The 12395-nt window shown below is 38.6% G+C and overlaps 3 protein-coding genes and 1 long non-coding RNA gene across 7 annotated transcripts; 2 read left to right on the top strand and 2 right to left on the bottom strand.

Moving 5' to 3' along the window:
• Nucleotides 1-336: 336 nt before the first annotated feature.
• LOC17879322 (E3 ubiquitin-protein ligase At4g11680) lies at nt 337-2068 on the bottom strand. Its single transcript, XM_006284013.2, has 3 exons — nt 1324-2068; nt 847-1204; nt 337-740 (listed from the first exon to the last, which is right to left on the bottom strand). Exons 1-3 carry the CDS (start codon nt 1821-1823, stop codon nt 594-596), a joined length of 1005 nt encoding a protein of 334 aa, XP_006284075.1. The 5' UTR covers nt 1824-2068; the 3' UTR covers nt 337-593.
• A 57-nt stretch (nt 2069-2125) lies between these two features.
• LOC17877946 lies at nt 2126-3340 on the top strand. Of its 4 annotated transcripts, none has more exons than XR_002832738.1 (3): nt 2126-2488; nt 2590-3037; nt 3122-3340. It is a non-coding gene; the product is annotated as an uncharacterized LOC17877946 (long non-coding RNA). The 4 variants fall into 4 exon arrangements; XR_002832737.1 differs by having other exon boundaries at nt 2130-2544; nt 2738-3037; XR_002832736.1 differs by having other exon boundaries at nt 2136-2864; nt 2960-3037.
• Nucleotides 3341-3413: 73 nt separating this feature from the next.
• Nucleotides 3414-6484, bottom strand: LOC111829236 (oligopeptide transporter 5). The gene is made up of 5 exons (XM_023777897.1): nt 6194-6484; nt 5605-6065; nt 5416-5513; nt 4753-5325; nt 3414-4651 (listed from the first exon to the last, which is right to left on the bottom strand). Exons 1-5 carry the CDS (start codon nt 6258-6260, stop codon nt 3580-3582), a joined length of 2271 nt encoding a protein of 756 aa, XP_023633665.1. The 5' UTR covers nt 6261-6484; the 3' UTR covers nt 3414-3579.
• Nucleotides 6485-7967: 1483 nt separating this feature from the next.
• LOC17880544 (25S rRNA (cytosine-C(5))-methyltransferase nop2) lies at nt 7968-11935 on the top strand. The gene is made up of 16 exons (XM_006283258.2): nt 7968-8481; nt 8590-8653; nt 8784-8917; nt 9016-9099; nt 9192-9266; nt 9355-9426; nt 9519-9592; nt 9817-9869; nt 9960-10069; nt 10194-10262; nt 10347-10421; nt 10607-10699; nt 10792-10871; nt 10950-11049; nt 11191-11483; nt 11575-11935. Exons 1-16 carry the CDS (start codon nt 8014-8016, stop codon nt 11633-11635), a joined length of 1905 nt encoding a protein of 634 aa, XP_006283320.1. The 5' UTR covers nt 7968-8013; the 3' UTR covers nt 11636-11935.
• Nucleotides 11936-12395: the final 460 nt, after the last annotated feature.

Genomic DNA, 12395 nt, shown 5'->3' with positions numbered 1-12395 from the left:
AATTTATTTCTACTCGATGTTGAGAGTTGAGACACAGACACCAGTTGTAAAAAGAGTGCTTATTACATTCACTTTCACACGTCGTCGTGTTGTGAAGCATGACTCTCCCTCCCTCCATTATGCGCTGTACTACGGCGCCGTTTTAGTCACCTTTCCTATACGACGTCATCTCTTCTTGTCTGATTCTGACTAATACAGTTATTATTACTTGGTTTGGTTTGGTCTTTGGGTGTGTATTATCCGGTTAAAGTCGTTTTTAAAAGTCAACTTTAAGATCAAAAGAAGAATCTAAACAAGTAACAAATATGAATTTTGTGCAACTATTTGTATATCAAAATTCAGTATGTATGTTCATGATATGATGATTTTTGATTTTTCTACTTACATTTTTTTTTTTAACTGCTTTTCAGGGCATACTTACGGAGTTACGGTTACTGGTAAGCTCTTCTATACACAAGAAAAGGAAATTAAAAATGACACTCACACAAGTAACCGACAGCAGTCTAGATACAAAACCCAAAAGTTAAAAACAGCCAAATATATGGTACTTGGTCTTAGATTCTCAATCTTGTTTTCTCGTTTTGATTTTATTTTTAGTTAGGGAGATCTTGTTTGCAGAGAGGACAGCACGAGATGATACGAAGCCATTGATCTACGCATTTGAGGTGGAACCTATGCGAACATGGAAGCTTTCTCACTTCTTCTCTCTCTTTGTACTTTGCCAAACATATGCAGCATTCCTGCAACATCAAGAATGTTGTTACTTGCAGTTTTACAGGTAGAAAAACAAATCCACTGATTTCTGACTATTTGACCTACTTCAGAATTCAGATTATAGCTTTTTACCGGATCATTGTTTGCTTGAGCAGAATCAGAAGTTTCATCAATGAGTTTGTATTTCCAACTGGGGAGACTAGATATTTGGTCATCTGACGCTCCTTTGTCAGAAGATGCAATGTTCATGTTGTAGCCGAGGAAGCTACTGATGAGAGGCACAACACAACATAGCAGGAGGAAGAGCAGAAATGGGAAGGAGTAGCAGAGAGCGTTCCAAGTGAGCAGGGAGATGCAGAGGACATGAAGGATTGGAGCATAGTGGAAAGAACCGAACCTAGAATCAAACACCCATACATTGCCTATCACAAACCATATCGCAAAGAAAAGTTCCAGCGATGTCCTGCATCTGTTCATCAAATGTGAGCACCTGAAACACACACACACACACACACACACACACAGAATAAGTCATTAGCATAAAGATCTTTACATTCCAAGTTTTCTGAACAATGTTCAATCTTTGATTAGAAGATTTTTGCTAGTAACCTGGTCTCTTCTCTGCTTCTTTCTTGCTGCTCAATATCACCAAAGCTAAATCCATTACCTTGGCTAGTGTCATGTTGACGATACCGACCGTATAACAGCATAAGATTGAGCAGACATCCGACGTTGTAACCGGTGATCCATAGCCTCATCGGCCAAACAGGCCTCTCTTTCTTGGACAAGGCTAGTGTGGATGTTATCACAGTGATCTGTACAAGTAAAGCGATGAGCTCTGATATCATCCAAGTGACTGAATTGAAAGGATTGGTGCCAAGATCGGATCTTGAGGCGTTCTGGTAATGAAACACCCTTCTCAAGAAAATGAACCACCTAGCTCTAGATACTCTCATGGCCAGTCTCATCAAGAAGGAAGGAGATGGAGAGCTCTGAGGAGCCATGTGAGTGTTATCATCATGTGGCGTTGAATGGAGGGAAGAAGATGAGGAGACAGTGATGGAGCTAATGGCTGATGATTGTAGCTGAGAGGAATAACGAGTACTCATATCGGAATCAGAAAGAGAGTTTGATTAGATCTCTCTTGAGAAACTGAGCAAGAACAGAAGAAGAACAGAGTAAAGCTGGAAAACCCCAGATAAGAAGAGAGGAAGGTGTAGAGATAATGTCAGAGAAGTTGAAGTTGGGTGTGAGATGGCGACGAAGAAGCAACCAGAAAAAATGGATTTTTGCTTAGGTTTGAAGTTTGCAAGCAGAGGCAGAGAAGGAGAAGATAACCGTTGTTGACCTATAAAACCTAACAACCTCAGTTTTTATCTTTGAAGCAATACTCCGACAGCAACCGCTGCTTTAACCATTCTCATTTTTTAAGTTAGAAAACAACAACTCTCTCCCTCTCTCCCTCTCTCCCTCTCTCCCTCTACGCAAGCCAAATATTTTTGGAATCAAAAATATATATATTTAAGAATCCATTACTTTGGTCGAGTCGGGTCGGGTAAACGGGTACCCAAATCCCGCCACAGGTCCAGCCGATTTGTATTGCGGCTTTCCTGATCTCCTTAGTTACGGACTGACTCAGTGTCAGTGACTTCGTGATCGAGTCAATGCCGGGATTGGGAATTAATGGCGAGCTCAGGAATGAGGTATGAGATCTCCCAGAATGCTTACATCAACTTTGTCCTCCACTGGAGATCTCTCTCGTCATATTTTGAAGGTTTGAAACCCAAACTATGAAGCTTAGGATCTGATTGCGTTTGACGTGTAAAGATGGTAAATTTTGGATCTTGATTGCTTTGAAATTTGAATTGACGACAGGCAGGGAAGTAATCCCCAGCAGCTGTTAATAGAGCTTAGTGTCTGTCTACTAGGAATTCATTTAGAAAAGATAGAGACCTTAAACCTTGTTTTGCTTGACTTTGAAACAATACATTGATGACTTCGGGTTGTTGCTCTGATGAATCAGATAGAGGATTATTACTTAGCTCAAGGTCTTAGGTATTGTTAATGAACGAAAGGTTTGATGATGTTGCGGCTTTGTGGGTGTGGCCAAGAACATTTCTTGCTATTTCCTCCATGCTCCACTTTTCTTGGTGAGTATCTTCCCTTCTACTTGGAGAATGATCAGAGCAAGATGGAGGCAGCAAGCTACTCTTATAGGAGCCATCAGCTAATATTGTTTTATCAGATTTGCTTTTCATCAGAGAAAATGGATGGACCTCGCTGACGTTGATGATCATCTTGACAATGTCACCTAGTAAACGAGGTGTGAGAATCCGTAAAGCTTCTTCTTTAATGTACAAGATGGTAGTGTCTCATTTCTAATCACTGTCCTCTAATTTAATTGCAGGGACTGGCTCAACTCTGCATTCCTCAGATGTATCTAAGTCATACCTATGCTTTTCATCATTATCATTTACCGTAAGCTTTTAGGGACTCTTGTTTGGAGAAATAGAGTCGTGTTTACGTGTTTTTCAAAATCCCCACAGAGCACAAGTGCTCAAAGTATTTGTACATCCTGAGACTCTGCATTTTAAATTGACAAGTGAAATCAAATTTCTTGGAGCTTCTTCTTGTTGTCCATTTTCTTAGATCCCTAAACTATGATCTTTGGCTGTTCTTATATCTTGCACGATGCCTGGTTGAAAATCCGGAGTCACTTACAATCCAAATCATTTTTTACATTTTCACTCAAACTCACAAGTCTTTACACAATTATTATTATGGCTATCAAACCATTTGGCAGTAGTTTTCCCTCACCTGCAGGTCTGAGAAATTCCAGAGAAGATGGTAAACTGCAACAAGGTTTTAGAACACCGGGCATCCCTTTACTACGATCCCTTTCTCTGTCGGGCAATTTGCTAAAGGGCAATGGTCTGTGTTCTCACTTCCCCACCAACTGGGTAAGCTTATGTTATTGTTTTGCAACGCAAAGTAGATCAACACTCCCATAACCGCAGTGCCTGCATCAAGAGCTGCAGAGAGGATGTAGTTATGCCTTGCCCACCATTTCTTGTACCTCCTGAAGATATAGTAGTTGAACACGGCCCCCACAACCAACCACGACCAGTAATGCACAGACTTGGCCGTTGGCATGATACTAGTCGCTGAGAAGATCAAGGGAATATGAATCTGCTGTATCCACTTCTTCTCCGGGAATTTCCTTGCAAAGAACCAGACAGGGACAGGAGCAAGAAAGCCAATGAGGAAGAACCAGTTCAATCCCGGGTAAATGCCTTTACTTGTGAACATCCTTCCAGGACCGATGATTCCCCAAATGATCGACGCATTATAGAACACTTCATCCCCGGGGCAAGTCCACGGACTACTCTTTGGGAGCTTATCTGTGTTACAGATGTTCTCGACTGAAGAAAGCAGCCACCATGTGGACCCGAAGGAGACAGTTGAAGCAACAATAGTTGCAACTAGTTGAACGAGGAACATAGATCTCGGAGGAATTTTCATGTAGTGGCCAAGTTTGAAGTCTCCAACAAAATACAAGGCTTGAGACATACTCACAGTACCATAAGTCTTAAAAGCCACATTGGCAAGTGGCTTTCCCGGATACAAGAACCCGATGATCAGTTCCGATATAACATTAAGACCCATTTGCTGATTTGTGGTCGCTAGGATAACTCCAATAGGCAAAGTGAAGGTAAAGGCGATGGCGCAAGCGAGTAGAAGTCCCCACCATGGAAGCTGAAGCTGTTTGCCAAATCCCTCACATGCGTAAAGAGCTAGCACAAAGGAAACAGCGAGAACCGCGACAAACCACCATTGAGGTACTTCTTTATAATTTTTCTTCATCAGTCTTGTATGCACATCTCCAAACTTGTCCTTTGTTGCCAATGTTGTCTTCTTCCACAGCCCCCAGATAAACCTTCATGGAAACAACCACAACAACAAGAATAAATTTTTTTTGATGGAATTTGATATATATATTGTGGTGCAGAGTAAGTAAAAAAAAAAAGACATTCTTACTTTCCCTCAAAGAGGGCGACATGAGAAATGGTTGCTGTAAGGGTACCGAAGCTGAGTCCATAGAGCAGAGCAAACAGAATGCTAAGGTAAAGCTTGCTATAGCCTTCGTAAGCAGGGAGATCGATGTTGAATGTTTTCTGGTTGAGGATATGAGTGGTGTTGTAACGGTGACCTGTGTGATCAAATGTTCGAGAGGTATAGAAAGGAAACTTCTTTGCCTCGTAAGCGTTGCTCCAGTAGAAGATAGGAAAGATGATGTAGAAGAAGATGACAAATCCGCAGAAGCAATTGGCTATAGCAAAGAAAGGTACAGCTAGAGGACTGCCTAAGAAACCAGCAACCGTGGACCAATCGAGACCAAATGAGCCAATCCCAAGACCATGCAGGCCTGAACCGATCTGTTGAGCGGTCACGGAGCGGGTCCATATCCAGCAGATGAAAGAGAGGGATGAGATGGAAGGGAAAAGGTAGCCAGGTACTATGTAGTAAGTGAAGCTCAGGAAGAAGACTATTAAGAAGAATCTAAGCCTCGTTTGTTTGCCTTCACGGTTCTCCTCCTTCTCATGTAAGGCTCTAATCCATATACACAAAAATTATAAACAATTTTTATAATTTCGTGACGGAAACAAATGTGAATAGTTTAAAAGTAGAGAAAACACAAACCTAAAGAGAGAGACTTGAACAAGATTTGCAGGCCACCACATGTAAGGTGAGTCCACTAGGAATTTCCTGAACATACCCGCCCATCCATATCCCAACAACTATATGACAAAATACAAATTATTTAACTTCAGCAAAAAGTTTATTTAACTTTAGAGTTGTCCTTATATTGTGGCATACATATATATATACCTGAGTGGTTTGCACAAGCAACATGGCTGCGGTGGGATTAAGACTCCGGTGGTAAAATGCTTTAACGATGGTAACGATGCTGGTAGCGTAAGCTCCTCCGGCTCCGGTATTAGCGAATATAGTGATCAATACATGTTCCTTCATGTTGAATGGTCCAGGGTTCAACGAACCGTACCAGTTAGTACCGAGTAACCGGAATTTCCTCGTTGGTAGAGTCGTGGCCATGAGCTTTCCAAGAGGCAGAGTGACGATCTGAGCCACGACTGAAGATACCGTCAGCCGGTTGGACCGGTAACCGAAGAAATTGTTCACGAAGGCGAGTACCACGCACGATAACATTCCTAAGAACCATGTTCGGAACGTCAAAACCGGCAGAGATGGGTCGTCGGTTATAGGTACGGTTAACCGGACTTCTTCTATTGGACTGTCGTTTTCATCCTCCTCTGCTTCTTCTTCTTCATCTGCACCGCCAAAACCGGTGTCAAAAACTACTTAAAGACGTTAACCGTTACACACGGAACAAAAAATTTACTAAAACAGAGGAGTTTTTTTTTTTCTTTTGGTAATCAAAACAGAGGAGTTCATTTACCGGGTATGACGATCTTGGACTCAAACGTCTGCTCCAGAGGCTTGGATACTTGGAGATTGCCTGGCATTTTCTACTTTTTCTTCAAAGAATAGACGTCGGCTCTGGTGAGAACTGGATAACTTGCCGGAGAATTAATGTTCTTGTAAGCAACTTGTGTTAGTGACCTGACACTAAAAGAAGTTTGTTTCTGATGTTTAGTATAGGGATGATAGATATAAGGGCATACTAGAGAGTCTAGTACACTTTATATAATCGACATTGCACTTGAGTCATTAAAAACACTAAACTTTATATAATCGACATTGCACTTGAGTCATTAAAAACACTAAACTTTGTTTCGAGAAAACTTTCAACTTGTGGGGTGAAAAAGGTAAAATCTTGAATTCTGAGTATGAAGGAAGGTAGATTCTACATATTGAAACGGGCACTTAACTTAACAAAATAAACAGATACTAACTATAGCAATTTTTAGCATGATGTCACTTACATATACTAAATGTAGCAATTTTTATACAATTGATATATAGCTTTGATTGTAATTATTTTTTCTCTTCGTATTCACTTTATTGCTTTGTTTTGAAAGAAACAAAAATCAGTTCCACATAAGATAAAGACTTTTTTTAATATAGACGAAAAGAAATTGAACTTATCAAATATTGTTTACATACTTTTCCATTTAATTTAAAGATTATGATATATAGAGAGAGTAGGTTACAAAAAGAAATTTAGCATCCCAATGATTTACTAGAGTAACAGATGTTCATGAAACAGATAAAATAAACTTAGTAACAGATGATATGGTGATGTAAGAGTTGCAATTTAATTGGCGATCACTTGCAGCAGCTATAAAACAAAATTTAGCGATAAAGAGTTTTACAAAAGTCTTTTATACATGTAACTAATTGGTTCGTGTTCGATGGGAATACTTTGATGCATGGCGCACCGCTTAATACAAACCTTGATTCCTTGACTTTGGACTCTTTTTGTTTTGTGCGTAGGACGCGCGTCAGAACATATTATAAGTGTGTGTGTGTTTCTCTGTCTTGTAGCCACAATTGTATCGTTCTGTCTTGTACTCACAATTGAATTTGTATCGATCGTTGTGTTTTTGTTTTGATTTCCAATATCTATCGTTGTTTCCGAAATCTATAAGGTTGTAGATTATGAAACGATTGTTTCCATTTTCGTTCAAGTAATCTGTTTTCTAACCAGTGTGGATACACTGTCTTATTCAGTCTGTTTCATGTCAATTAATATCTACAACATTTTAGGTTCTATTTTGTAATCATTCACCTATGCAACTATGATCATTTCTATTATTACAATTTTCTTCATTTAAACAAATAAGTTTCTTTTTTATTCTTGGGATTTGAAATTCACAAGATTAAAAATTCGCTTTTGCGTTTTGAAAATTGCTTTTCAGAGATTAAACAGTATTTTGACACGTATATGTAAGAACACATAAGTTCTTAGATGTATCAGTATATTACTTGGATTATAATCATGAAGTTAGTGAAATTTACGAGTAATCACTCATATAACACACTCAAATCATTAATTATCCAACACAACAAAGCACCAAAACACGAAGTAGTACTGTTAGTGTTGCGCAAATCATACACCATAATTTATTGGGCTACCTCATAATAAACTGGACTACCTACGGCCCATTAATTAGTATCAATCAGCCCATTAACGTTGCTGCTCATTCTCCGTGTAAGTTAGTTACTGTACTTTCTTCTACCTACCCTCCATCTTCTAGCTCTGCACTTCTGCTAAACCCTCGCCGCGCTAAACCCTAAGCTGTAATAACTGATTCCATGGCTGCTCTTACGCGTAACAAGAAGAAGGGGACTACTAATTCAAAGTCCCCTCTAATGAAGAAGGCGGCGAAACCCCGGAAGCCTCCACTGAAGAAGCAGAGAAGATGCATTTTGGAGGAAAAGCCTGAAGTTTCTACTGAAGAGGAAATTGAACAGTCTAATGAAGGAGATGAAGGGTCTGAATCAGGTTCTGACTTTTTCTCAGATGTTGATGGAGACAAAGGAAACGATGATGATGATGATGATGATGCAGAGCCCTTGGCTGACGACTTTCTTGATGGTAGCAGCGATGATGTGGAGGGAACTTTGGGTTCTGATTCGAATTCTGACTCTGATGAATCCGATATTGAGAAAAAATCTAGAGCTATTGATAAAAAACGTAAAAAGGAGGAACAAGATGCAAAAGATGAATTCACTATGAACATTAAGGAACAACCTGATGAGTTTCAGCTACCAACCAAAAAGGTAACATTTTTCTGACGATTGATTATGAATTTGTTCATTTGCTGTCTCTCGTGCAAATGACACAGATTAATTACTTATGTAATCACTCTATTTCTCTACATTGTTTAGGAACTTGAAGAAGAGGCTCGTAGGCCTCCAGATCTTCCTAGCTTACAAATGAGGATTAGAGAGAGTGAGTAACATTTTTCAAATTTTATTCCTTTTGAGGTTGTTGGGGTAATATTATTATTAGGATTGTTTCGGATCTTCTAAGGAATCATCCTCTCAGGTTCTTAGTTTAATGGTACGAATATATGTTTCAGTTGTTAGAGTGCTGTCGAATTTTAAGGATTTGAGGCCAGATGGAGCCGAGAGGAAGGATTATGTTGAGCAGCTTAAAGCTGATCTTGGTTCTTATTACGGTTATAATGCGTTTCTTATCGGAACTTTAGTCGAGGTTATTCCTTAGTCTCTGACTTTTCTCTTTCCGCTCGCTTTGGTCTTAAGTTATGCGTAGAATATAGTATGTTCTCTTTAATTGTGATATTTTGGCAGATGTTTCCTGTTGTTGAACTCATGGAACTAATTGAAGCTTTTGAAAAGAAAAGACCTACATCTATACGTACTAACACTCTCAAGGTGAACTTTTTTTGTGCTTTATAGTGTTTAGAAATAAGTACTCTTTGACTGTTGAGGTATGCAATTTATGCAATTGTTTGTTTTTCTTTAAGACTCGGAGACGGGATCTGGCTGATGTACTTTTGAACAGAGGAGTTAATCTGGACCCATTAAGCAAGTGGTCAAAAGTAAGTAGTATTTGCAGATTGTCTTCCATTCAATTTGCGTTAACATTTTTGTGGACCATCTGTAGTTGATCATAGCAAAATTTTGTAGGTTGGACTTATCGTTTATGATTCACAAGTTCCAATCGGGGCAACTCCTGAATATTTGGCTGGTTTCTATATGGTAAATGATTGTCTGATATTTTTGTACTTCCGGCTCACACTTTATGGGTATTCTTAGTTGTTTACTTAAGTATGTTCGTGGTACATTTTCAGTTGCAAAGTGCTAGTTCCTTCTTGCCAGTGATGGCCCTTGCTCCTAGAGAAAAAGAGCGAGTTGTGGACATGGCGTAAGTAGTTATATACATAAATGCACTATATTTATGTCTCAGATAACCATACATATGATGACCAAACATTACCACAGGTTGATATTCAAGTGTAGTTTGACGTATTATGTGTGATTGATGCAAAGTGTTGTCAAAAAGACAAAGCTAATTTGATTGTCCCGTGATGGGAGACATATGCAACTAGTATATTGTGATATCTATAACAATTTTTTATGCTACTGCAGTGCTGCCCCTGGTGGTAAAACAACTTATGTTGCTGCACTAATGAAAAATACAGGTATGAATTCATCGGTTCCTGGTTCATTGTTCATCCATCCCCATATTTTTTTTATCAGTTTTCCTAATGTTATAATGATTATATAACCAGGCATAATATACGCGAACGAGATGAAAGTACCTAGGCTTAAGTCACTTTCTGCCAATCTACATCGCATGGGGGTGACAAATACCATAGTTTGTAACTATGATGGAAGAGAGGTTAGCTTCTTGAACCTTAATTCTTCAATCGATGATACTGCTTCTCTATTAACTAATTTTTAAAGACTGCTTCTCTATTATTCCCTGACATTTTTGTATTTATCTAATTTTCTTTGCCTTTCAGTTACCCAAGGTTTTAGGTCAGAACTCGGTTGATAGAGTATTGTTGGATGCTCCTTGCAGTGGAACTGGAGTAAGAAATTTTGGACCCGACCCTCTTATAGTCTCTTAAGTAAATTTCTGTTCGTAGTTTGATATCCACTTCTACAAAATGCAGGTTATATCAAAAGATGAATCGGTTAAAACCTCCAAAAGTGCTGATGACATAAATAAATTTGCCCATTTGCAAAAGGTAGGTTATTGCCTTAAACAAAATCAACTAAAAAACATTATTTACATTCAATCCAAATATATAAAGATACAAATTTATAAAGATGAAAATGGCATGATTACACTCTCTTATTGCAAAGAGATCAAGTCATCAAGAAAGATGCATGTGGTTTGTAATGCTAGCCTACTCTTTTATTTTGCGTGTAGCAACTTATACTTGGTGCGATTGATTTGGTAGACGCCAATTCCAAAACCGGTGGATACATTGTTTATTCAACATGCTCTATTATGATTCCTGAGGTTGGTGAACCATACTTTAATTTGTTCCAAAATTTTCTTTTCCAGTCTTCATGTTGTGTCACTATTTTTTATTTGTACAACAAATTATGCAGAATGAAGCTGTCATCGATTATGCCCTGAAAAAGAGGGATGTTAAACTTGTTCCATGTGGACTTGATTTTGGCCAACCAGGGTAATTTATGTTTTCATCTGCATAGCAAAATTTCATGATTCGTCATCTGAAAACAATTGTTTTACTGTATGTCATCAGATTTAACAGTTTTAGAGAACACCAATTCCACCCTTCTTTAGAGAAGACTAGACGATTCTACCCGCATGTACACAACATGGACGGTTTCTTTGTTGCAAAGGTATACAATTTGGGTTAGCCTGTGAATAGATTTTCCCTACAAAAGATCCTGCCGTTTAATGCGGATAGACGAAAATATGTTTTGTGAAATGTCAATAGTGATTTCACTAAGGTGTTTTACTCTTCCTTTTTGGTTCTGCAGCTGAAGAAGATGAGCAATGCAATGCAGCCTTCAGAAAATGATGAGCCAGTTGAAACAACGGAGCAATCTCGGGTGTCGTCTAGTGATGATGATGATGAGGCTGAGGCCATTGAGGAGTTGGAGAAGCCTTCTGTTACTAAAGAAAACAAGAACAAACAAAAATTTCGAAGGTCAAAGGAGACTCACAAAGACAAAAGGAATAAAGACATAAAAACCAAAAGTGGTACTGTGGAAGAACCAAGGAAGCAAAAGAAGAAGAGATCACAATGGAAGAATGAAATTGCTCAAGCTAGGTAAAAAAATTCAGTCAGTGTTTCCCTGACAGACGAAAGAGAAAACCTTCTTATGTGCCCATTTGTTCTTAAATGGTTGAATATGTTACAGGGAAGAGAAAAGAAATGCCATTAGAGAGAGTGCTAAGGAGAGGCCAAAGCACAGAGGATAAGATTTAGGTTGGTGATGCATCTTGGAGAACAAAGTCAAAGCGACATAATCTTTCGGTGTCATGGTCATGGTGAAGTAAACAAGAAAGGAAAGGCTGCATCGGCTGAGGCTAAGGTATCAATTGTAGTATACATAATGGCTTTGTAATTTTTGACCAAGTTACTGAGTAAACATCAAAACAGCTAGAAAACATGGGAAAGAAAGAGTGACAGTCACATGGATAAGTTACATCTCGAACCAAAGTTTTGTATCTAGTCTCGTAACATTATTGTATGAAGCTGTTTATTTTCTTTGTTTTCGATGTGGTGTTGTTGTCAATTAATTAAAGAAAAAAATGACTCCTTGAAATCGAAGTGTTTGAAAGGCTATAACTTTGTCTCATCAGTCCATCTCTTAAATAAGATATGATGAGGAGAATTATAAAATTTGGAGGGTGGGAGCCATGCCATGCCACACAACATAAAGATAGAATTCATCTGATGGGAAATTAAGGGATTTAGGAGTGAGCTGTTAATTGTTAGGGAGGGGATGTGAAAGTTTTCAGAAGTGGGACTTTTGTGTTGGAGAAACATGATAATGCCTCAATCAATTCTTCATCCATCTTTGTCAGATTGTCTCTGTTGGGGACCTTATTACATTTACTTCTCTCACACTAATCTTCTTGTTTCTATATTTAGATTGTTCAGCACATATTATTATACTGCTGTACACAGACACACTCGCATTATATGGTTTTGCTGTATGCACTTTATATAAATAAG

Source organism: Capsella rubella, unplaced genomic scaffold (genome assembly GCF_000375325.1).
Source record: "Capsella rubella cultivar Monte Gargano unplaced genomic scaffold, Caprub1_0 scaffold_7, whole genome shotgun sequence".
Taxonomy (NCBI): Eukaryota; Viridiplantae; Streptophyta; class Magnoliopsida; order Brassicales; family Brassicaceae; genus Capsella; species Capsella rubella.
The sequence above is the reverse complement of the archived record's forward strand: the minus strand, read 5'-3'. Positions and strand labels throughout refer to the sequence as shown.

Bases quoted from the DNA above. Each gene is read 5' to 3' on its own strand.
- LOC17880544 (XM_006283258.2), top strand. From the start codon at position 8,014: ATGGCTGCTCTTACGCGTAACAAGAAGAAGGGGACTACTAATTCAAAG. The intron at 8,654-8,783 runs GTGAGTAACATT...TATATGTTTCAG, and splicing joins ACAAATGAGGATTAGAGAGA to TTGTTAGAGTGCTGTCGAAT. The intron at 9,593-9,816 runs GTAAGTAGTTAT...ATGCTACTGCAG, and splicing joins GAGCGAGTTGTGGACATGGC to TGCTGCCCCTGGTGGTAAAA.
- LOC111829236 (XM_023777897.1), bottom strand. From the start codon at position 6,260: ATGCCAGGCAATCTCCAAGTATCCAAGCCTCTGGAGCAGACGTTTGAG. The intron at 5,514-5,604 runs GTATATATATAT...TTTGTCATATAG, and splicing joins TGCTTGTGCAAACCACTCAG to TTGTTGGGATATGGATGGGC. The intron at 5,326-5,415 runs GTTTGTGTTTTC...TATATGGATTAG, and splicing joins GTTCAAGTCTCTCTCTTTAG to AGCCTTACATGAGAAGGAGG.
- LOC17879322 (XM_006284013.2), bottom strand. From the start codon at position 1,823: ATGAGTACTCGTTATTCCTCTCAGCTACAATCATCAGCCATTAGCTCC. The intron at 1,205-1,323 runs GTTACTAGCAAA...TGTGTGTTTCAG, and splicing joins AGAAGCAGAGAAGAGACCAG to GTGCTCACATTTGATGAACA. The intron at 741-846 runs GTAAAAAGCTAT...TTGATGTTGCAG, and splicing joins CTCAAGCAAACAATGATCCG to GAATGCTGCATATGTTTGGC.